Source organism: Lithobates pipiens, unplaced genomic scaffold, assembly GCF_037356315.1.
Source record: "Lithobates pipiens isolate NorthernLeopardFrog02 unplaced genomic scaffold, aLitPip1_a1.2 Scaffold_13, whole genome shotgun sequence".
NCBI lineage: Eukaryota > Metazoa > Chordata > Amphibia > Anura > Ranidae > Lithobates > Lithobates pipiens.
Genome location: NW_027507718.1, coordinates 535,462,295 through 535,485,936, shown reverse-complemented (window position 1 = coordinate 535,485,936; position 23,642 = coordinate 535,462,295). Strand labels below are relative to the sequence as shown.

General features: G+C 46.8%; 1 protein-coding gene across 1 annotated transcript in view; it reads right to left on the bottom strand.

The window, feature by feature from the left end:
• LOC143975965 (uncharacterized) overlaps positions 1 to 21,020 on the bottom strand; it is a 42,174-nt gene extending 21,154 nt beyond the window's left edge. Inside the window, exons 1-3 of the mRNA XM_077478493.1 lie at positions 20,918 to 21,020; positions 16,215 to 17,561; positions 124 to 447 (exon numbers count right to left, since the gene is read on the bottom strand). Of these exons, the coding sequence (XP_077334619.1) occupies positions 124 to 447; positions 16,215 to 17,561; positions 20,918 to 21,020 (1,774 nt within the window). The remainder of the gene's footprint in view (positions 1 to 123; positions 448 to 16,214; positions 17,562 to 20,917) is intronic.
• Between the last annotated feature and the right edge of the window lie 2,622 nt (positions 21,021 to 23,642).

Sequence of the window (23,642 nt, the reverse complement as noted above, 5' to 3'; positions counted from 1 at the left end):
CTCGCAAAAGGTGGCCCCACTTAGGTTATATATACCTTCTCCTAGTATTCTCGGCTTCTTTTTCTTGAGGCCTCCTCTCTTACCCCTCTTTTGTTTTCTTCTGCCCATTTTGGGGGTTTGTACTCCCTCCCTTGGTTCTCTCGGTGATCTTGTTGTTCCAAATGTTCTTCTCTCGTATTCCCTGGGCCTGTCCACCTGGGATTCCATCCACCGTTTCTTCTTGGTGGTCTCTGGTGTTGACTTCTTGTTGGGTACCGGAAAGGTCTCCAGCCGCCTCTCGGTCCAAATGGGGGATTCCTCGGTGGTCTGTGTCCTTGCCCCCTGTGAAAAAAATCACTTTGGTACCTGACGTGAGAGGGGGTGGTTTGGGGATATCTTCTAAGGGGGGAGTACCTGTTATGATGTCTCGGAATGTTATATGGGTCCGGACCTGGTTGATGAACATCTCTGGAGGGGAGAAGATATGACCATAAAAATCTCACAGAACGAAACAAGGTGGATTTTTAATTTAGAAACTTTATATCCTGCAGGAATGAACATAGACCTGGACCTTAATTGTTTTTTAACCAATTTTTAAGTTGGTATTAACTAAAATTAAAATATTTTTAGGGAATTTTTTAAAGAATTTTAAAAAAACTCTTGAGAACATATCCAGATCGAATGTAATACATGTAAACAATCACTGATAATATATATTATCTTAAATAAATAAATACTATTGCTGCCCCTCATTCCCAACCTTTTTCTCCTCCTTTTTCCCTTCCTCTTCTCCACCCTAAAAAGGGCTATCTACCTCTAAAAACGACATCCATCGTTTTAGGAAAATGGCATTTATGATTTTTAAAAAAAATGATGGTCAAGTGACATAACAAATTTAGGATGCGAATAACTATGCAACCCATCCGCACCAACATCAAAGGGAGCAACATAGAAATTTGGGTCGAAGGTTATTTATTCAAAAAACCAAAAAATTAAAAAGAAATTAAAAAATTAAACAATTAAAAAACTACAAAATGTAAATGAAAGAAAGGAGTATAATAAAATAAAATATTTTTGGGCATATCCGAAATAGTAAATATACATAAGTACCAGGCATTTCTCCAAAAAATATATATATATTTTTTTACATTTATTTCTGTATACACGAATATTTTATACATTTTTTATTTTTATATATAATTTTACAGATCATTTTTATACCAAGAAGTTCTAATCACACAAATTGAACTCCCACTAAACAATAACATGGTACATTTTTATCATTACGCAGTAGTCATTCCAGCACCTTTTCCAATCATTTCCTAACCTTTGTTTATTTTATTCTATTTTTAATTCTATTTTTATATGGAAATTTCTGCCCCAGCATAAACTGAGTTTTTTGTCAAAATTGGTTCCTCCTTACTATGAATCACAATACAGATTTTATTATTCTTTACCCCTAAACAAATAATAAACCAAAGACTAATAAGTATTCCAATCTATTATTGTATAGCTTAATGCCCCAACATACGTTTTTTTATTTTATTATATTTATTTCATTATTTTTCTCATAGTTAATTGTATCTGTATTTATATTTGCACATATGGTTCTATGCAAATCCTTTAGTGGGTTAAAGGGGTTGTAAAGTAAAATTTTTTATTTTTTTAAAATAACAAACATGTTATACTTACCTCCACTGTGCAGCTTGTTTTGCACAGAGTGGCCCTGAACCTACTCTTCTGGGGTCCCTCGGCGGCTGTCTCTGCTTCCTCCCTCAGGTGCTTCTCACGTTAATGCGAGCTCCCTCGCATTGGTGAGAAGCACCTGCGGGCGCGTTCCCGTGATACAGCCGGCGGCTATAGCCGCTTGCTGTATAACAAGGCCCCGCCCCCGGCGCGCTGCGTAATTGGATGTGATTGACAGCAGCGCGAGCCAATGGCTGCGCTGCTTTCAATCCATCCACTCCAGCCAATCAGCGGCCAGGCTGAGCGGCGAAGAGGACAGCGGGGGCGAGCGCGGGATTTTCGAGGGGTCAGGTAAGTAAAACGGGGGGACTGGGGGCGCCGGCCATGTCAGATGTTTTTTCACCTTAATGCATAGAATGCATTAAGGTGAAAAAACATTTACCTTTACAACCCCTTTAAATTATAGTCCCAGCAGCAAGAACATAATAACCGTCGCGCAGAATTAAATTATGAGGGCATTCCCTCACTTAAAATGGCGGCGATTGACCGCGCATGCGCGATAGGTGCATTATGCTCTATATAGAGCGAAGGGTGTATGAAGATGGCCCCTCCAGATGACGTCTGAATGACGAAACGTGTAGGGCGTGGCCAAGCGACGTACACCTTTAGCATAGACGGTGAGGAAGCCGAACAGGACGCTCACAAGCTGCTTTAAAGCTACAGCAATAATTTAACAAACCGCTACCATTCTTACCTATATTTGTAAGTAGTTTTAATCTTCTTTAAATAAATCTGTTTCTCAAACGTTATCACACTATGGATGGTCCTCTCTTTTATCATACACATCGTGGTACACTCCACCCACGGGAAAAACGAGGGATCCCCAGCATTACACCAGAAGCAAGACAGAGAGCGACACAATAGCTAATATTGTGAAGGTTGATCCACCCCGGACGGGGTCTTTTTTCTAGTGAGAGCATAATATAGAAGTGACCACTGTGCATGGAGAACAAAATTTGAAATCATCACTCCCCCTCCCCCACTCACGGGACATTTTTGTTATCTATATATATATATATATTTTTATTTATATTTTTTCTATTTTTGTTTCTATCCATTTATCATATTTTTCTATTTTTTCTATTTTTTTAATTTTTCATTTTTCACGTCCTCACCTGATGTATTAGCATTGCGTTATTTACCACCTATTTATTGTGTTACCATACTTTTCACATGAAATTTGTACAAACTTCACAGTCACTTTAATTCACTGGCAGTTTGAAGATAGCACAGCCTGCCTCATTTCATGTTTACACCTATCTGTTACTAAATACCAGCACATGTAGTGGCACCAGCACTTTACTAATAAGAGTAATTGTCACAATCTTTTTGGATTAACAGTTTTCACTATCTTTCACTTGAGAGCCAGCACGCTGGAAATTATTTACTGTTTTACTATATGCAATTTTTATCTCATTCGTTTCCATACTAATTGCCAGTATGTTGTACATTTTATATAACTGAGCTGGATTAATAGTTTTCATTTTATGGTTTTTATTTTCTATGTAATAGCCAGCAAGCTGGAAATTATATATAATAAGTTTATATTAGTTCACCAACTAATTGCCAGTATGCTGAACATTTCATACAAATCCCCTAGCGACACATTCTTTAGCAGAAAAGGGTATAGCGCCAGATCTATTCATTGTACCCCCCCTAGAACCACGGGACTTTAGCACCTTAAGTACCTTTTCCCGGATTACGCAGTGAGACAAACCCGCCCACTGATTGGCTCCCAGATAGGGATTGGTACCCAATGCGTCCAACCAGACTGCATTCTATAGCCTTCCTGTCACGTACCTGGTTGGAGAGCCCAAGCGTGCAGGGAGCGGCGCCTCGTAAACCCCGGCTCGAGAGCCCCTGGAGATGGGAACAGGGATTCAGGAGTCCGGAGGGCACAAGTGCCAAACTGGTCAGCTGGTAGAAGAGACTGGAACAGATGGTGGGCCGGAGCAGAAGGTGCAACCAGCGCAGGATGCTGAACAGGAACCGCTGGACGGCTGGCACAGGCAAACAGGCAGGAGTTGCTGAAGCAGTAGTCAGAGCAGGTCCGTAGGCAGACTGGCAGAAGTAGTCAGGAGCGAGCTGGGTCGGCAACAATCGGGCAGCAGAGGTACAAGGCAGAAGGCAGAAGCGTGGTCAATCAGGCAAAGGGTCGGAGGCAGGCGGCAAGCAGGCAAGGTCCAGGAACAGGCCGGGTACAGAATCAGGAACAACACACAGGAACAGATAGCAGGAGTCACGGGAAAGCTGCAGACGGGACAGCACAGAGGAGCAGGAGCGGGTCCCTTAAGTAGGCAACTGGGCGCCAAGAACGGTCGCACGGTACGTCTACGTACCCCCGCGGGTGACCGTGCTCCCGTTCGTGACCCCGCGTACCCGCGTACGCCCGTTCGTGTCAACGCGCACCCGCGTGCGCCTGTTGGGGACTATGTGCACTCGCGTGCGTTCGTTAGCGCCAACCCGCGTCCGAAGGCAACGACGATCCCCTCGTACCGGGAACCTGCGGGTAAGTCTTACTCGGGTGACCGAGGTGGTGGAACGATCGTGACACTTCCACAGGTGTACAACCCCACCTATGACCAGGCAGAACTTCTATACAGCCCAGCCAAACTGATGCCAAAGTACAGTTTAGCACAATTAACCCCAAAACTTACTACAGTTTTGAGCAAAAAACTAAATTTAAACACATAGAGCGTACTCGTTAGGAGTACCGGCGCTACATAAAGGACATATAATAAGATGAGGGAACGTTGTGTCAGGAATTCTCCTTCATATCATTAGAACATTTCACAGACAAAGGAACACAAAGTTGATGTATTTGGCTGCAATAACACAAGTCATACGGATAGAGCCGGATTACCCACAAGGTGCCCCAGGCAGGTGCCCGAGGGACTGGCAGCCATTAAGCCAAAAAGGAAAATTTATATCAAATACTTACCGTAATTTTCCTTTCCTGATGGACTCCATGGCAGCCTACGTATGGGTTAATCCCGCCTCTCCTACCTCATAGGACCCCACTCCCATAAATCTTTGCTTCTGAACAGAGGCCGTGTTCCGTAACTTAGCCTACTCCAGCAAATGGAAGGGAACTCCTGCTGCCATGGAGTCCATCAGGAAAGGAAAATTACGGTAAGTATTTGATATAAATTTTCCTTTTTCCTAACAGACTCCATGGCAGCCTACGTATGGGAAATAATGAGCCATACACACCCGGGTGGGAAATTGCTGGTTAACAGAAAAAGGTTTAATTGGCACCATCAACAGATAAGACATGCAAACCAAAATTAACCGATGATAAAGAAGCCGGCTCAACACAATAATGTGTCATAAAGGTATCAATTGATGACCATGAGGCCGCTTTACAGATTACTTCTGGAGAAACATGACGAGCAGCCGCCCATGATGTGGAAACGCTCCTGGTAGAATGAGCGGTCACCGCTTCCGGAGGAGCCAAACCCTTAGGCCTTATAAGCCCCTTGGATGGCCTGAACAATCCAAGCTGCGATGGTTCTTGAAGAAGCACGCGATCCCTTATTCTTTCCATGGAAGTAAACAAAGAGATGGTCAGAAGTCCGAAAAGGAGCTGTGGATTCTAAGTACTGTTTTAGAACTTCTCCAACATCTAAAGGATGAATGTTAGAATCTCCGGAAGTCCGAAAAGTAGGAAGAACAATCTCCTGGTTCTCATGAAATACAGATGTGACCTTAGGATTTGACCCTAACATGGGAACCAAGACCACACGATCTGGGAAAAACGTCAGAAAAGGTTCTTTGCAACCCAGAGAGCTGATCTTGGAGACCCTCTTGGCCGATGTTATAGCCACCAGAAAGGCGGCTTTGAGAGAAAGAGCCTTGATAGATGATTGAACCATATGCTCAGGTCTTTCCTCTGAAAAGGAATCCCGGACAAAAGGAAGATCCTATTTGGAGAATCTTGGTTTTTTTCTGGGGTCTGAGTCATATTGCTCGCCTGAAAAACTTTTGTTTCATTTTTTTTTGTGTCATTTTGAAATGACTTTTTTTTTTTTTTTCTTCGGTTCAACAGTCAACCGAATTCCGTGATTGTCGAGATGACTTGAGTTCGATGTAACAGTAGCTGTTCTCTGTCTTGGGAAAGCAATAATAGATCGTCTAGGTAATGGTGTAATCGAATACCTTTGATCATGATTAGTGCTACCACAGCCAGTAAGAGCTTCGAAAACACTTGAGGCGATGTTGTAAGCCCGAACGGGAGACATACAAATTGAAGATGTAATTTGCCCACTGCAAACCGAAGGTACCTCTGAAACTCTTTTGCGATTGGAACATGGAAATAAGCATCCTTCAAGTCTATGGAAATCAACCAGTCGCCTGGTTGTATTGACTGACGTATTGTTAGTAATGTCTCCATCTTGAATTTTTCCTTCTTGATGAAGGGATTCAGATGTGTTAGGACGATAACTGGTCTCCAGGAGCCATTCTTTTGAGGACCATAAAGAGGGGGAAGTAGACCCCTTGAAATCTCTCTCTGGTTGGGACCGGAAAGGCAGCGCCTTGAGCCAACAGGGAATCTGTGTAAGACAGGAGTACCTTTCTTTTTTTTTTTTTTTTTTACAAGTGGTAGGATTGTACCTTGATGTAGTTGACTTAGAGGATTTTTGGCTTGAAGACTGAGCCCTTCTCCAATTCTTCCTAAATTCCCGACCAGGCCTGCAAGAGCATCTCTAGCACGCTCTTGTTCTTGTCTGGGCTGAACTTTCCTCTGACCCAAGAGGTGACGATCCTGGGATAAGAACCCTGATTTACCCCCAGTAGCACTGGAAATGGCAGAATCAAGTTTGTTCCCGAAGAGGGAGGGTCCCTCACAGGGAATCTTACACCATGCCTGTTTAGGGGTAGGATCTGCAACCCACGGACGAAGCCACAGAGCGCGCTTCGCAGTAACTGAGGAGAGCATGACACGTGCCACTAGGCGGATAATATCAAGGGATGCTTCCCCCAAAAGACTGATGCTAACTTCAGTTCATGTACTGGTGAACTCCGGATAAGTTCTTCCGAAACGCTTCCCAAAGCCGCACCAACATCATCCGTCCAAGACTCCATGGCTTTAGATAATGCTGCAAGAGCCAGAGCTGGCTTACAAGCCATGCCTGCGGTGATATAAATGCGCTTCAGGTCAGGGTCAATCTTCCTCTCTAAACCATCCTTGAACGAAACGGAATCTTCAAGAGGGAGTGTAACATGTCTGACTAGACGCATTAGAGCCGCATCAATAAGAGGGGCTGAATCCAGATATTTAACGTCCTCGCTTTTAAACGGGTACATTTTGGCAATCTTGGAAAATTAAGGAGTTCTTCCTCTCCACTTTTCCCCATTCGTCTGAAATAATCTCACCGAGCTCACCCAAGAAGGGGAAATTCGGGCGATCCTTCTTAAGGTGTTTAAAGTACTTCCTCTGTTTAGAGGGTGCTTCAACTGGATCTTCCCATTTTAGAGCATCCTTGACTGCTCTGACTAACTGCGGGACAAGAGAAAAATCAAAACCTGCAGTTGATTCATCAATCTCACTGTCTGAAGATTCACTTGGAGAGACACTGTGTCTGGAGGGACCCGGAATTACAGGGTCTGCGTCTACATCGACTGGAGCTGTAACAGAAGGAGGATTAAACATCCGATCAGAATCTGCTTTGTTCAAAGATTCTTGAACCACCTTCCTGACCAATGCTTCCACTTGCTGGTCTCCGGCTCCTCTTTCCTTCATAGCTCTGGAATAACAAGACTCACAGAGAGATTTACCCTCTGGAACGTGAGATTTACAACCCCAGCAGGCTTTCTCTGAGCGGCTGGAACGGTAGGTTGAATGACGACCAGATCCAGATCTGATCTATGGTGTCTGGAGGGTGATCTAGAGCATCTAGAACTTGACGTAGACTGACGATGATGTAACCTAGAGTGGTCAGAATCTTTGCGTGCCGATAAATGACGTTCAGACCTAGAAGGGCTAAATAGAAAGAAAAAAACTACAGCAAGAAAACCAAAAGTAATTACCGAAAACAACCCAGCAGAAGGAAATAATATTCCTACCTGCAGCGTAAGGGTTGGCCACTGGGGGGCGATGATACGTCCATAATGAGAAAGTCTTATGCTGGAGAGATTCGAAAACACCATAAGAATCTGACAGGAATCAAATAGTAAAGCTTACTGGCGAACAGAACATACCTCCAAGCAAGACACACAGCACACCGGGAAGCTGCCTTTCTCTCGCAGAGCGATCCCAACCATAGCTGTATCTGACAGCTATTTAAAAGTTGGCGCCGATGGTGACGTCACCACGCCCCCCTGGCGTCGGTCAGCGGAGTTCGTGCGCATGCACGATCACCGCCGTCTTCCGAAAACTGCGCACGTTCGGACCAAGCCTTGATCCGAACGAGGCACGCGCCTGCGCAGAACGAACGGAAGAGGCGGCGGATTGGAACGCAACTGCGCTCCAACCACCATACATACCAGGAAATGGAAAGAAGGAGATGACAAACAACACACAAACAGGCTGCCATAATGATAATGATTAAAATCAATACGATACCGCCACGGCACGATCCCGATCCATCCTGACTGGGGGTACTCCACCCACTGCACGAACGGGACATCAAAATAGAGGCCTCCTGCTAATAGCAAAGGATGTATGGCCAAATTGCCGCTTGCCTGCCAATGGCAGGTTAGTAAGCTCTTCATGGCATCGCATATATCGCCCGTTTCCACCCGGCTAATAGCTGGGACTGCTGGAATCCACAATCACCCTCGGGATCTTCGTGCAAACAGGACTGGACCGGAACTCTTCGTAAGGTAAGCAAACACCTTGGTCCTAGGAGGAGGACAAAAAAGGAACACAGTCTCTGTTCAGAAGCAAAGATTTATGGGAGTGGGGTCCTATGAGGTATGAGAGGCAGGATTAACCCATACGTAGGCTGCCATGGAGTCTGTCAGGAAAAATGTATTATTTTATTAAAACATGTTAAGAAGTCCCAAAGAGGTTAATAACAAAAGAAAAAAAAGAATATATAGGAAAAAAAAAACATATATGTATATATACCAAAAATACACATATGTATAAAAAAAAAAAAAAAATTTAAAAAAAATCAAATTAGTCCAAATACATAGTATTAACCACCCTTTGGACACTCCGGACTGAATAATCCATGGTCCTCTCTCTCTTGTAAAAAAATGAATATATAAAAAAATCGGTATACATATATGTAATCTTCCCAAGCAACATATTCGGAACATACACATTCAAAATAAATAATTCAAACTATAAATTGATAGAAAGGGACATTATAGAGTCAACATTATTAAATCTTTATAATTAATATAAAAATCATTATTAAAAGATCTCTACTGAAAGGAAGATCCATATTTTGGAAAGTACAAGAAAAGCACAAGAAGAATAGAAATGTGCGAGTAAATAAGTTTCTTGATCATACATCACGGGACACAGGAGCTTCATTACATAGTGGGTTATATAGGCACCTCTGGTGATTGGACACTGGTTGACCCAATTAAAGAGAATTCCTCCCCTATATAACCCCTCCCATTAGGGAGGCACCTCAGTTTTTTCGCCAGTGTCTGGGTGATGGTCACGTAAAACTTAGCTCTATGCGGGTCCCGGCGAGGGCCGAAGGGCTACAACAAACCGGATCCATACCTCGGGCCGATAATTGACTCCCAAGATGGTATGGTACCCGGGCCTCGTCTGCCGAAGACACGAGGTTTTGCCTGTAAGTCCTCTCTATTGGAAGACTGGACTCTGGGACAACCAGACTTGGGGTACTGTTTACTCAGGGCGCCCGTAAGTTTCTGGCAGAGTTTTTTACAAGGCCCAGGTAGGAGGATCTTTTCGTAAGAACCCCAGATACGCCTGAAGGTTGGCTAACAATACCCGCCGTGATGGGTGAAGGCTGGAATTGGTCTGAACACAGCAATTCCTGCGGCGGGGAACAGGTATGGGAAGTCATCCTATATATTTAATATATGAATGGATTTCTTCATTGTGAGTAGTTGTATGTCTTACCTGGTTTCCACCACTTGAGGGAGTAAGAGCAAGCCTGATGCATACTTACATGCCTTTCAAACAAACACGCTCAGTGAAATGCCTGGTTCTCCCAGCTTTTCACGTTTCCTTGCAGTCCCTGCCACAATATAAGTAAAAGGGAGGGGTCCCACGCAGATCAGGGGGTCCCAGGTCACTCCTTTTGGGTTCCCTTTCCTCCCCCCGGATCCCGCGGTCCTCGTGCACGCGCGCCGGGCGCGCTCCCGGCCTAATAGGGAAAGGGGGGGGGGTGTGGTTGCCAGCTGTGCACAATCAAGTGCTCCAGACTGCAATGCAGGCGCCAAAACGGCCGTTTTTAAAAGCCCAGAGCGTCAGGGGACTGTAAGGTGAGACACAGGAGCTGTGGGCTGTAAGCATCCGTGGGATTGGATCCAGGCGAACCTTAAGACACCTACTCGGCATCATATTGTGCAGTTAAGCTTATATTGATTTATTGTGAGACTTTAAGCACAAACAAGTGATTGCATTTTACATTAGTAACTCTGCTTTGTAGCTCAGTACTATGTCTCCTCGTAAGAGGGTTTCAGGGGCAGGTAACAAAAGCACTGGCAGGTCACCGCCTGGGTCCAGGGGTTCCAAGAGTGCATGCAGATTACCATCCCCCTCTGCAAGAGTGGAGCCTGCATCTCAAGACGAGTCAGTGCCCCTTTCAGGCTTTGCAGCCTCTCCAAATGTCGCAGCCCCGGTCTATGTCACTGAGGACTCCCTTAGGGCTTCATTGGAGAGTTTTGAAGGGAGGATAATGAATTTTATTTCTGCTAAAAGATAGCAAGAAAAGGGGTAGATCCCCTCCCTCTGCTGAAATCCCTCTCTCAGACAGCTGCTCTGAAAATGAGGAGAGATCCCTATCTTTGGAAACGGATCATGAGCAGTCGGATCAGTCAGAGGATGAGGAGATAGTCCCCTCCTCCCAGGCACTCAGAAAGCAGGTGCAGTATTATACTGAATTGGTGCGTACCACATTCAGAATGCCTGCTGCTGAAGTCGCTACCTCCTCTGTCTCTTCCCTGGGAGTCAGGAAAGCCCCACAGACTGCTTGTTCCTTCCCAATTCATCCTTTAATGGCTGACTTGATGTATAAGGACTGGGGACATCCCGATAAACTGTTTACTCCTCCCAAGAGGTTTTCTATGTATTATCCCGTGGAGGAAAGTTTCACCAAGAAATGGGGGGCCCCATCTGTGGATGCGGCTATCTCTTGTGTGAATAAAAACCTAACTTGTCCTTTGGATAATGCGCAGGTATTTAAGGATCCAGCTGACAAAAGGCTGGAAACCTTGTTAAAAGCCTCCTTTTCCATGGCCGGCGCTGTGGTGCAACCTACAGTCGCAGCCGTGGGGTTGTGTCAGTTCCTTAAGGAACAGGTTAAACAGATGTTTGAACTCCTTCCTAATGAGGAAGTAGAGAAATATGCAGAGATGCCTCACATCTTATGTTTCATAATTGATGCGATTTTGGATTCTGTCCAACAAGCATCACGTTTATCCCTCATGTTGGTACACATGCGTAGGGCTCTATGGCTAAAAAATTGGGCTGCTGAGATGTCATGCAAGAAGCATTTGGCTGGGTTCCCATTTAAAGGGGAACGGTTGTTTGGAGAGGAATTAGATAAATTCGTCCAAAATATTTCGGGAGGTAAATCTACACTCCTTCCAGTCAAGAAGAGTAAACGTCCTTCATTCAGGCGTACTCTCTCTCCCGAGGCGTCAAGCTCTAAACAGTGGCGACGGCCTTCTCAGCCCTCCTCAGCTGGAAAGCCTCAGGGCCGAGCCCAGGGACAGAAGAAGACTTGGGGGCGGAAGCCTGCCAAGCAGACCTCCAAGACATCCTTGTGAAGGGGCGCCCCCGCTCGGCCGAGTGGGGGGAAGGCTCCTGCGGTTTGCAGGCGCCTGGCGGGAAGAGATTCAGGACAAATGGGTGATCTCTTCAGTGTCTCTGGGCTACAAGCTAGAGTTTCAGGAGATTCCACCTTCCCGTTTTCTAAGGTCAAGGATCCCCAGGGATCCGATAAAGCAGAAACCGCTATTTCTGGCCTTAGATCAATTACTATCCCAGGGTGTGATAGTAGAAGTGAGCCCGAAAGATCAGGGCTCAGGTTTCTATTCGAATCTCTTCACCGTTCCAAAACCAAACGGAAGTGTCAGACCTATCTTGGATCTGAGAGACTTAAACCGGTTTCTACACATCCAGACCTTCCGGATGCAGTCAATACGCACTGTGGTTTCCTCCCTGCAAGGAGGAGAATTCATGGCATCAATAGATATCAAAGACGCATATCTCCATGTGCCAATATTTCCCGCACACCAGAAGTTTCTGAGGTTCGCGGTAGAGCAGCGCCATTTTCAATTTGTGGCCCTGCCGTTCGGCCTAGCCACGGCCCCTCGAGTCTTCACGAAGATTCTAGACCCTCTCTTAGCAATCTTAAGAGTTCAGGGCATAGCCGTCATGGCTTACCTAGACGACTTGCTTCTCGTAGAGAGAACTGCAACATGCCTAAGTCGCAGCGTCACCAAAACGCTAGAACATCTGGGCCGCCTAGGTTGGATTATAAACCTAGAAAAGTCGTCTTTACAACCGACCACCAGGTTGGATTACCTGGGTCTAATTATCGACACCACTCTAGGCAGGGTGTTCCTGCCAAAGGCCTTGGCCATTGGAGATCTAGTGCGCCTGATTCTGGGCAGAAGATCTTCCTCCATTCGGTTGTACATGAGACTGTTGGGAAAGATGGTCGCCTCTTTCGAGGCCGTTCCATTCGCCCAGTTCCACTCAAGGCCCCTGCAAAGATGCATCCTTGCGATTTGGAACAGGAAGCCCCAATCCCTGGATCTTCCTATGCGTCTATCCCCTCGGGCACGCAAAGGTCTTGTCTGGTGGTTACAGACCAAAAATTTGCTGAAGGGCAAAACCTTTCTTCCCCTCTCATGGAAGATTGTCACCACGGATGCCAGCCTGACAGGCTGGGGAGCCGTGTTGCAGGAAACATGCTCGCAGGGAAAATGGTCTGCGACCGAAAGTCTGCTGCCCATAAATATCTTGGAGATTCGGGCAGTTTACATGGCTCTCATAGAGTGGTCTCACAGACTGCGAGGTTTCCCAGTTCGGATTCAATCCGACAATGCCACCGCAGTGGCTTACATCAATCACCAGGGCGGTACCAGAAGTCTGGTGGCCCAAAAGGAGGTGAATCGCATACTTGTCTGGGCAGAAGAGCATGTTCCGTGCCTCTCTGCAGTCTTCATCCCAGGAGTGGAGAATTGGCAGGCAGATTATCTCAGCCGCCAGCAGTTGTGCCCAGGAGAATGGGCTCTGCACCCCGATGTGTTTCAAGACATATGTCACAAGTGGGGCACTCCAGACGTGGATCTGTTTGCGTCCAGATTCAACAGGAAACTGGACAACTTTGTGTCAAGGACAAGAGATGCACTTGCTCAGGGGTCAGATGCTCTGACAGCTCCCTGGGATCAGTACAATCTGATCTATGCCTTCCCCCCGAACCCGCTGTTATCAAGGTTCTTGGGAAGGGTCAAGAGGGAGACGAAGCCGGTCCTTCTAGTGGCCTCGGCTTGGCCCAGGCGACCATGGTTTGCAGAAATCATGAAGTTGGCAGTGGGCAGGCCATGGACCCTCCCTCTCCGGCCAGACCTGCTCTCACAGGGTCCAATTTACCACCCTGCTTTACGCAGTCTGAATTTGACGGTCTGGCTGCTGAGACCCACATTTTGAGAGGCCGTGGTCTTTCGGGGCCAGTCTTCTCCACTCTGGTCAATGCCAGAAAACCGGCCTCCAGGCGTATCTATTACAAGATCTGGAGGGCATATGTTTCCTGGTGTGAACCCAGGAGATGGCATCCTAGAAGGTATGTCATTAGCAGAATCTTGGCCTTTCTCCAATCAGGCCTTGAAATGAATTTGGCCATAAGCACCATCAAGGTGCAAATTTCGGCCCTATCGGTCTTTTTTCAAAGATCGCTTGCATCACATTCCCTAGTACGGGCTTTTATCCAGGGGGCTATGCGGATGAGACCGCCAGTCAAACCTCCGGTATGCCCTTGGGATCTGAATTTGGTTCTCTCGGCCTTAGAAGCCCAACCATTTGAACCTCTGCATCTGGCTTCTTTAACTCTCCTGACAAAGAAGCTGGTGTTCCTAGTAGCCATATCCACGGCTAGAAGGGTATCAGAATTGGCAGCTCTTTCCTGTAAAGAGCCCTATTTAATTATCCATAAGGACCGAGTGGTCATGCGTCCCAACGGGTCCTTTCTACCTAAGGTAGTTTCAGGTTTTCACCTGAATCAGGATGTAATCCTACCATCCTTTTTTCCAAACCCTCAGTCCACAGAGGAAGAGTCTTTACACACTTTAGATGTGGTTAGAGCAATCAGTCTTTATCTTCAAGCAACTGCTCAGATAAGGAAAACTGACTGTTTATTTATTCTGCCAGAAGGCCCTAAGAGGGGTCAGGCAGCGTCAAAGTCCACTCTCTCGAGGTGGATCAGACAGGTTATTTCTCAGGCCTATGGCTTAAAGGGGAAGATTCCTCCTTTTCAGGTGAAAGCGCACTCTACTAGGGCTGTAAGTGCTTCTTGGGCAGTGCATCACCAGGCCTCCCTGGCTCAGATCTGTAAGGCTGCGACTTGGTCATCAATCCACACATTCACCAGATTCTATCAGGTGGATGTCAGAGGGCAAGAGGATATCGCCTTTGGGCGCAGTGTACTGCAGGCTGCAGTTTAGGTCCTCAGGTCCCTGGCGGTCTAGATTCATGATCTGTGTCTCCCTCCCCTCAACCTGAGCATTGCTATGGGACATCCCACTATGTAATGAAGCTCCTGTGTCCCGTGATGTATGATCAAGAAAATAGGATTTTTATATACAGCTTACCTGTAAAATCCTTTTCTTGAGAGTACATCACGGGACACAGGGCTCCCGCCCCTCTTGGGTTTTACGTGGTTTCTTATTGCTTTGCTACAAAACTGAGGTGCCTCCCTAATGGGAGGGGTTATATAGGGGAGGAATTCTCTTTAATTGGGTCAACCAGTGTCCAATCACCAGAGGTGCCTATATAACCCACTATGTAATGAAGCTCCTGTGTCCCGTGATGTACTCTCAAGAAAAGGATTTTACAGGTAAGCTGTATATAAAAATCCTATTATTCAATATCTGGGATTGAATTATTATCAATAAAGCAATTTATATCCCACTCAATGTTAAGGCCCAAAGGACTATAAGACTGGAGGTCATATATCCATCACGTCTCACCGCGGGAAATATGCCTTTTATGGTTATTGCCCCTCCAATGTGGGGTATATTTTTCTATTACTTTAAGTAAGGAGCTCTCTCTATTGTGACATAAACAGGAATGTTTGGACACACGATGACCTCGGAATCCTCTCCTAATATTACCCCGGTGCTCCCCTATCCTGATGTGAAGTGCCCTAGGGGTCCTACCTACATACTGTAACCCGTATGGGCAGGTAAGTGGGTATATAACCCCCACAGTTCCACAGGTAATAAAATCTTTAATACTAAATGTCTTAGCTGTTACCTTGGATGTAACGGAAGATGTCCTAATGGTTTGAGATGTCTTACACACTTTGCAGAGTTTGCAGGGAAAACGCCCTTTTAGACCCCCAAACATACTGATTTTGGGGGGTAAATCAACCGCACTGGGTGCTAATTTATCCTTTAAAGTTTGCCTTCTTCTATATATTATGTTAGGTTTGTTTGGTAGCACCGGGCCTAAAATCTGGTCCCTTTTAGCACTTTCCAGTGTTTCTTTACTATTCTATTCACCTGCCAATGCTGGGAAGAAAAGGTGGTAGTAAAAGCCCACTCAAAATTTGAACCATCGTGTCTTCCTAGTCTTTTATTCTTAGGTATTAAAGAGGAAGTGAACTCTGACGGGTTTTACTTCCTCTTTGTTTCCCTGCAAAGGTAAAGCATAATGGGCTACTATCCATCGCATACTAGCCCATTATGTGTCACTTACCTGACACCGAAGCCTGTGATGTCCCCAATTTCCTCACCTCCATGAAGCGTCCATCTTTCACCCTCTTCCTTCCAGGTATCACGGCTCCGGCACTGTGATTGGGCGGAGCTGCGATGACGTCACTCTCGTGGAGCCACCAGTCATGGCACAATCTCTTTTAGAAATGGCACAATCGCCATGTCTAAAGGTTTTTTTTATTACTGCGCCGTAGACATCGATGGCCATCTCTTTTGCAAATATCTCCTAAACTCTGGAGGTTTAGGAGATATTTCGAGCACCTACAGGTGAGCCTTAATCTAGGGTTACCTGTAGGTAAAAGTGGTTGTAAAGGGTTTCCAGCCACTTTACCAGTTGTTCCCTTTCCATGGTAGTAATATTCTGCAAACCTTCTATAGACTTTGGGTCATACCCCTTATCAATAAAGTGATTTTTTTTAAGATGTTAGCTTGGACTTCAAAGTCCTCTTCCCCTGAACAATTTCTTCTCACCCGTTGGAATTGGCCTTTGGGGATAGATTTAAGCCAATTGGGGTGATGGCAGCTATCCCTGGGAATGATATCAGATAAACCTGTGTGTAATGTGTGTGAGATCCCCCCCACATCCAGATCCCCCCCATCATGGAGGAGGTTATCATGTCTCTCTCTGTCCTCATCATCTCCATCCTCAGTATCACACAAGTCACCTGTGTCTGATTCCTGTAGGACAGTCAGTGGATCCGTCACGTTACACAGCTCCTCAATGTGACGCAACTTCCTGGACAGCTCCTCCTTCTTTATCTCCAGATCCTGGACCAGATCATTGATTATCCCGGAGATCCGCTCTGCCTGCCCGGAGATTTCCCTCAGGACTCTCTTCTCCAGGTCTTCCAGACGTCTCCTGAGGTCTCTGAACAGGACAGTGACTCTCTCTGTCTCATCATCTGCTTCTCCTTGTACTTTCCTCCCGTGTTCCTGCAGACTCTGGACTCTTTTCTCCATCTCCTCTCTCTCTGTCATCAGTTTCTGCAGAACATTCCTCAGTTTCTTCTTCTTCATCTCAGAGGCCTCATCCAGAGTCTCCACCTGGTGTCCCCGATGTTCTGCATCCAGCCTGCAGGACATACAGATACAGGTCTCATCCTCAGTGCAGTAATACTCCAGGATCTTCTTATGGACGGAGCATTTCCTGTTCTCCAGGGAAGTGGTGGGGTCACATAAGACGTGTTCTGGTGACTTGCTGTGGACTCTCAGGTGATTGTCACACAGAGAAGCTTCACAATGCAGACAGGATATGACAGCAGGTACAGGAGTGTGAATACAGTAAGTACAGAAGACCCCGGACTCCTCCTGATCCGGATGGGTGGACAGGAAATTCTCCACTATGTTCCGTAGTGTTATGTTCCTGTGCAGTGCAGGCCGATCCTGGAACTCTTCTCTGCATTCAGGACAGGAATAACCTCCAGACCATGGGCGTCCGCAGGTAGAGGCAAGGGGGGGTGAAGTGCTCCCCCCTGGAATTGGCAATGTGTCGGCACACACACTGGTATCCGTGAGCAGTCCTTGCAGGCACAGCGGGGAGGAGAGGGGGAGCCAAATTGTGAGCTGCACTATGCTCAGAACACTCAGGAGAAGCTCTTCAGCTACTTGCCCAGCTGTCACACTGCCCCACGCTTTGACCTCTGACACAGCCGCACACGGAACTGAGGCTGTGTTTGCCTCCTTCTCTGTAGCTGCAGCCGTACCAGACAGGAGAAGAAAGATCCTCCCGGGTTTGGCTGCTGTCCAAGTCAGAGAGATCACAGTCAGAGCAGCAGTGAGGGTGGGCGGAGCAGCAGTGAGGGTGGGCGGAGCAGCAGTGAGGGTGAGCGGAGCAGCAGTGAGGGTGGGCGGAGCAGCAGTGAGGGTGAGCGGAGCAGCAGTGAGGGTGGGCGGAGCAGCAGTGAGAGTGGGCGGAGCAGCAGAGAGGGTGGGCGGAGCAGCAGTGAGAGTGGGCGGAGCAGGAAGATAAAGTTCACTCAGCAGCCACTGTCCAGCCCAGCAGTCACCAGAGCTCACCCCAGGCCAGCTTAGAAGATCCTGAATCAGGCCATGGAAGCCGCCATTAGGTGAAGTGCTAAATGATATTTGTAGAAGAAGCTGGGTTAGTGTGAGCTTGTTCTGTATCATGGTCTGTATGTAATCAGTGCTTGCAGATTACTGTTTTGTTATTATCCAGCAACTCTGATAAGACCCCAGACCAGGGCAATTCTACTACATCCCAGGCTCATTACAAATCTGTAATGCACATATTTATGGCTACATGTTTTGATTGCAAAGGAGGTGAGCATCTGCAAGAATTAATTTCTGATTAAGCATGTGATCGGTTACATATTCTTTAACCACTTCCCGACCAGCGCACGGCGATGTACGTCGACAGAATGGCACAGGCAGGCATATTGGCGTACAGGTACGTCCAATATTCGATGCCACCCTGCCATCGGGAGCGTGCCGCCCGCGGCGCGCTCCCGCACTGATCGGGACCCCTGTGAGTCCAGTCGCGGGACCCGCGGGCTCGATCGCCACGGGCATACCCGCGATCGTCTCACGGAGCGGCCGAATGGAGGAAATGCTGTATAAACAACATTTTTCCATTCTGCCTAGCAACTAGTGACGCTGATCTCTGCTCCATGTGATTGGAGCAGAGATCAGTGTTCACTAAATGAAAGCCCAACCCCCCCACAGTTAGTAACACACCCCTAGGAACACTTAATCCCTACACTGCCACCCACTGGTTAACCCTTTCACTGCCAGTGTCATTTACACAGGAATCACTGCATTTATATAGCACTGATTGCTGTATAAATGACAATGGTCCCAAAAATGTGTCAAAAATGTCCGATGTGTCCGCCATAATGTCGCAGTCACAATAAAAATCGCTGATCGCCACCATTACTAGTAAAAAAAAAAATAATAAAAAATTATTAATAAAAATGCTATAAAACTATCCCTATTTTGTAAACACTATAACTTTTGCGCAAACCAATCAATAATCGCTTATTGCGATTTTTTTTACCAAAAATATGTAGAAGAATACGTATCGGCCTAAACTGAGGGAAAAAATGTTTTTTTATATATTTTTGGGGGATATTTATTATAACAAAAAGTAAAAAATAATGCGTTTTTTTCAAAATTGTCGCTCTATTTTTGTTTATAGCGCAAAAAATAAAAATCGCAGAGGTGATCAAATACCACCAAAAGAAAGCTCTATTTGTGGGAAAGAAAGGACATCAATTTTGTTTGGGAGCCACTTCGCACGACCGCGCAATTGTCAGTTAAAGCGACGCAGTGCCGAATCGCAAAAAGTGGTCTGGTCTTTGACCAGCAAAATGGTCCGGTCTGCAAGTGGTTAAGGTCAGTTACATATGTCTAAAAATCTCTCACTCAGTTTTAGACCCCTTTCACACCGGGGCATTTTGCAGGTGCTATAGCGTTAGAAATAGCACCTGCAAAACGCCCTAAAGAAGCTGTACCATTGTGTGTAGTGTGAAAGCCCCGAGGACTTTCACACTGGAGCGGTGCGCTGGCAGGACGTCAGAAAAAAGTCCTGCCAGCAGCTTCTTTGGAGCGGTGAAGGAGCGGTGTGTTTACCACTCCTCCACCGCTGCTCCCCATTGAAATCAATGGGGCAGCGCTGTAATACCGCCGGCAAAACGCCGCTATTGAGGCGTATTGCCTGCAGTTTTAACCCTTTCGCGGCCGCTAGCGGGGGGTAAAAGCGCCCCACTTGCGGCCGAAATGCTCCGCAAATCCGCCGCAAATCCGGCCCACGCTATCGGCGGTGTGGTGTGAAAGGGGTCTAAATCATTTTGGGCATTCTGTATGTAGCTGTTAATATTTTACAAGAAATCTGTATTTTAGGCTAATTAAAGACCCAAAATTTAGCGCAGTTTGGCATCTTCGCTCTGGTCACCAGATAACTTGTCCCGGCACTGGCAGGGCTGCAATGTCTGTGTTACTGGGCATAATAGGAAACAGTAGCATTTGTATGGCCACAATAGGAGTTTTAGGACTCTTTCACCCGGCCGATCCGTTCAGGTCCGCCTCTCAGTTTTTCAGGTGGACCTGAACGGATCTCCATAGAAGTCTATGGAGCATCAAAAAAGTACTTTTCCATCAGTCTGCGGATCAGATCGGGTGACGATTGACTCTACGGTCCGTCATCATCCGATCTCCCATAGGGGAGAGCGGCGCTCTGACAGGTCCATCCCTGCGCAGTGTGCGGAGATAGACATGTCCTCTGCCTGCGGGGCAGCACTGATCCGCCCTGTATGAAAGAGGCCATACAGTATGGACAGAATATCATCTTTATGATATTGTGCCCATATAACTGCTATTGTGCCTATATAGATGCTATTGCACCCATATAGAGGCACACCAGCATCTATATGGGCACAACAGCCTAAAGATGCTATTGTATCCATATAGATTTTAAAATCTCCACTGGCTTAAGCCAATGCTGCACCATGCAGGTGTAGTTTTTTTTTGTGATTGATTTATTGCCTAACTGTATGTTTATTTATACCTTCACTTGCTGTGGTCGCTCGCAGCATATTTTGCATGGTTTTGCATGTGCCTCAGATCACCATGGCAAAACCAGGTACACTCTTTCCCCCAAAAAGTGCCAAATGTGGCAGTGGAATGGGGGAGGGTGCAAACAAGTGGAGCTTCCCCTTTTGGGTGGAGCTCTGCTTTAACACTGCCAAAAGCCACCAATAGGGAGGGTAGATTGAAAGTAGAATTTCAGATTGCGCTACCCTTAAAAACTGCCCCCCTACCCTTACACCTAACACCTATGTGGACTAAACTATTTTCAGACTGTTCCAATCTGGTCATGTTATCTCACCTGTGGGATCCAGCAGCGTATGCAGGGGAGAGGAGGGAGCACCAATAACAACTGTGACATGGGAACCTATGGGTGACATCACCTCCTCAGGCTTTATCAGCTGTCGCCAATCGCTTTCTCCCCTGCAGCCACTGTTGACTGACACAGGTAAGATCACACTACCAGACCTTAAAATTATGCCCCCCCCTGAAAAATGTTCTGCGGATGCCCATGCTCCAGACCCCTCCTGTGTATCCCACACACGACCAATACAGTCCCGGCAGAAGTTATGTCCACATTTCAGGGTTACAGGATCTGTATAAATGTTCAGACAGACGGAACATTCCAGCTCCTTCCTCAGATCTGCAGACGCCATCGCTGAGAGCAGAAGAGAGAATGACAGTGCAATGGTGAAAGTCTCTGACACTCATTAACCAGTGTGACCAATTTGGTACATTCCGTCTCAGGGCGAGGCTGAGATTTATTCTTATATGGAAGAACACAGATAATACATGGGAGGATTCCTGACAATAATCTCCCTATCTGGGGAAAATAAATGTAGTACTAATCCCCGAAGGAGCTGCTGAATTGTTCTGGGTTTACCGATTACCTCCTGCAGCTCGTACTCGTTGTCCTTGTCTAGGGGTTCCCAGGGTTTAGTACTCGTTGTCCTTGTCTAGGGGTTCCCAGGGTTTCGTACTCATTGTCCTTGTCTAGGGGTTCCCAGGGTTTAGTACTCGTTGTCCTTGTCTAGGGGTTCCCAGGGTTTCGTACTCGTTGTCCTTGTCTAGGGGTTCCCAGGTTTTCGTACTCGTTGTCCTTGTCTAGGGGTTCCCAGGGTTTCGTAGTCGTTGTCCTTGTCTAGGGGTTCCCAGGGTTTCATACTCGTTGTCCTTGTCTAGGGGTTCCCAGGGCTTCGTACTCGTTGTCCTTGTCTAGGAGTTTCCAGGGTTTTGTACTCGTTGTCCTTGTCTAGGGGTTCCCAGGGTTTCGTACTCGCTGTCCTTGTCTAGGGGTTCCCAGGGTTTCGTACTCGTTGTCCTTGTCTAGGGGTTCCCAGGGTTTCATACTCCTTGTCCTTGTCTAGGGGTTCCCAGGGTTTCGTACACGTTGTCCTTGTCTAGGGGTTCCCAGGGTTTCATACTCCTTGTCCTTGTCTAGGGGTTCCCAGGGTTTCGTACTCGTTGTCCTTGTCTAGGGGTTCCCAGGGTTTCGTACTCGTTGTCCTTGTCTAGGGGTTCCCAGGGTTTCGTACTCGTTGTCCTTGTCTAGGGGTTCCCAGGGTTTCATACTCCTTGTCCTTGTCTAGGGGTTCCCAGGGTTTCGTACACGTTGTCCTTGTCTAGGGGTTCCCAGGGTTTCATACTCCTTGTCCTTGTCTAGGGGTTCCCAGGGTTTCGTACTCGTTGTCCTCGTCTAGGGGTTCCCAGGGTTTCGTACTCATTGTCCTTGTCTAGGGGTTCCCAGGGTTTCGTACTCATTGTCCTTGTCTAGGGGTTCCCAAGGTTTCGCACTCTTCCTTGTCTGGGGGTTCCCAGGGTTTCGTACTCGTTGTCCTTGTCTAGGGGTTCCCAAGGTTTCGTACTCGTTGTCCTTGTCTAGGGGTTTCCAGGATTTCGTACTCGCTGTCCTTGTCTAGGGGTTCCCAGGGTTTCGTACTCGTTGTCCCTGTCTAGGGGTTCCCAGGGTTTCGTACTCGTTGTCCTTGTCTAGGGGTTCCCAGGGTTGATAACCCAGTAACTGTAGAGACCGACACTTGAATACCTTGTTAGGATTTTTATTTTGCATAAAACGATTGAACAAACTCAGTCTCTAAGTTGGGAGTAGGGGGTATCCGGGTATCGGGGTATCGGGGTAAAGTTTAGCTCAGGTACTTGGAACTGCTGACTTCTATAAAAGTCTCTCTCTCTGTACACAATCCAGGGAACAGCAACTGGATTCTTTATCTGTTGGATAAATCCTTAAGTTTTGGGTTTAGCAGCCAACAGGTAATTGTGGCCTTTCATAGTCTCTCACACAGACTTGGTTGGAAACTTTGTTAGAACTGGAAGGATAGAAGTAGGAACTTTTCTTACTGTACCAGAATCTTTTAGCCCGGCGATACCGTAATAATTGTGGATTCAATCGATGTCCATGGCAGCTCAGCTTCCAGGCTCTTACCGATCAGCCAGCCTTGTGTGTGGCTCTCTTACTGAAGAGTCCTCCCCTGGTCGCGTGTTGAGCCGCTGGGCCTCTCCAAACCCGAGACGGCACCGGAACACCTTAGAATCCTCCTTCTAGTTACTGCGCCTAAAAATAGCCAGTTCTGAGGCTCGTAAAATGGATGGCCCCAGGCCATGAGGGCCCCCGGGGGCTGGTCAGGAGGACTAGGACCACGGAGTCACTCTGGACCTAGAACCATGGGACTTCGGCACCTTAAGTAATTTTTCCCGGATTACACAGTGAGACAAGCCCGCCCACTGATTGGCTCCCAGATAGAGATTGGTACCCAATGCGTCCAACCAGACTGCGTTCTATAGCCTCCCACAGGTGTACAACCCCACCTATGACCAGGCAGAACTTCTATACAGCCCAGCCAAACTGATGCCAAAGTACAATTTAGCACAATTAACCCCAAAACTTACTACAGTTTTGAGCAAAAAAGGAAATTTAAACACATAGAGCGTACTCGTTAGGAGTACCGGCGCTACATAAAGGACATGTAATAAGATGAGGGAACGTTGTGTCAGGAATTCTCCTTCATATCATTAGAACATTTCACAGACAAAGGAACACAAAGTTGATGTATTTGGCTGCAATAACACAAGTCATACGGATAGAGCCGGATTACCCACAAGGTGCCCCAGGCAGGTGCCCGAGGGACTGGCAGCTTTCCAGGGGCCGTCTATATCTTCCTCATTTCCCCTTCACTATCACTCTCAGATAATACGAGTGTAAAACATTTCACACCTCAATCAGGTGTAGCACTGACCCCCGAAGGATTTGATTTGGGCTTACC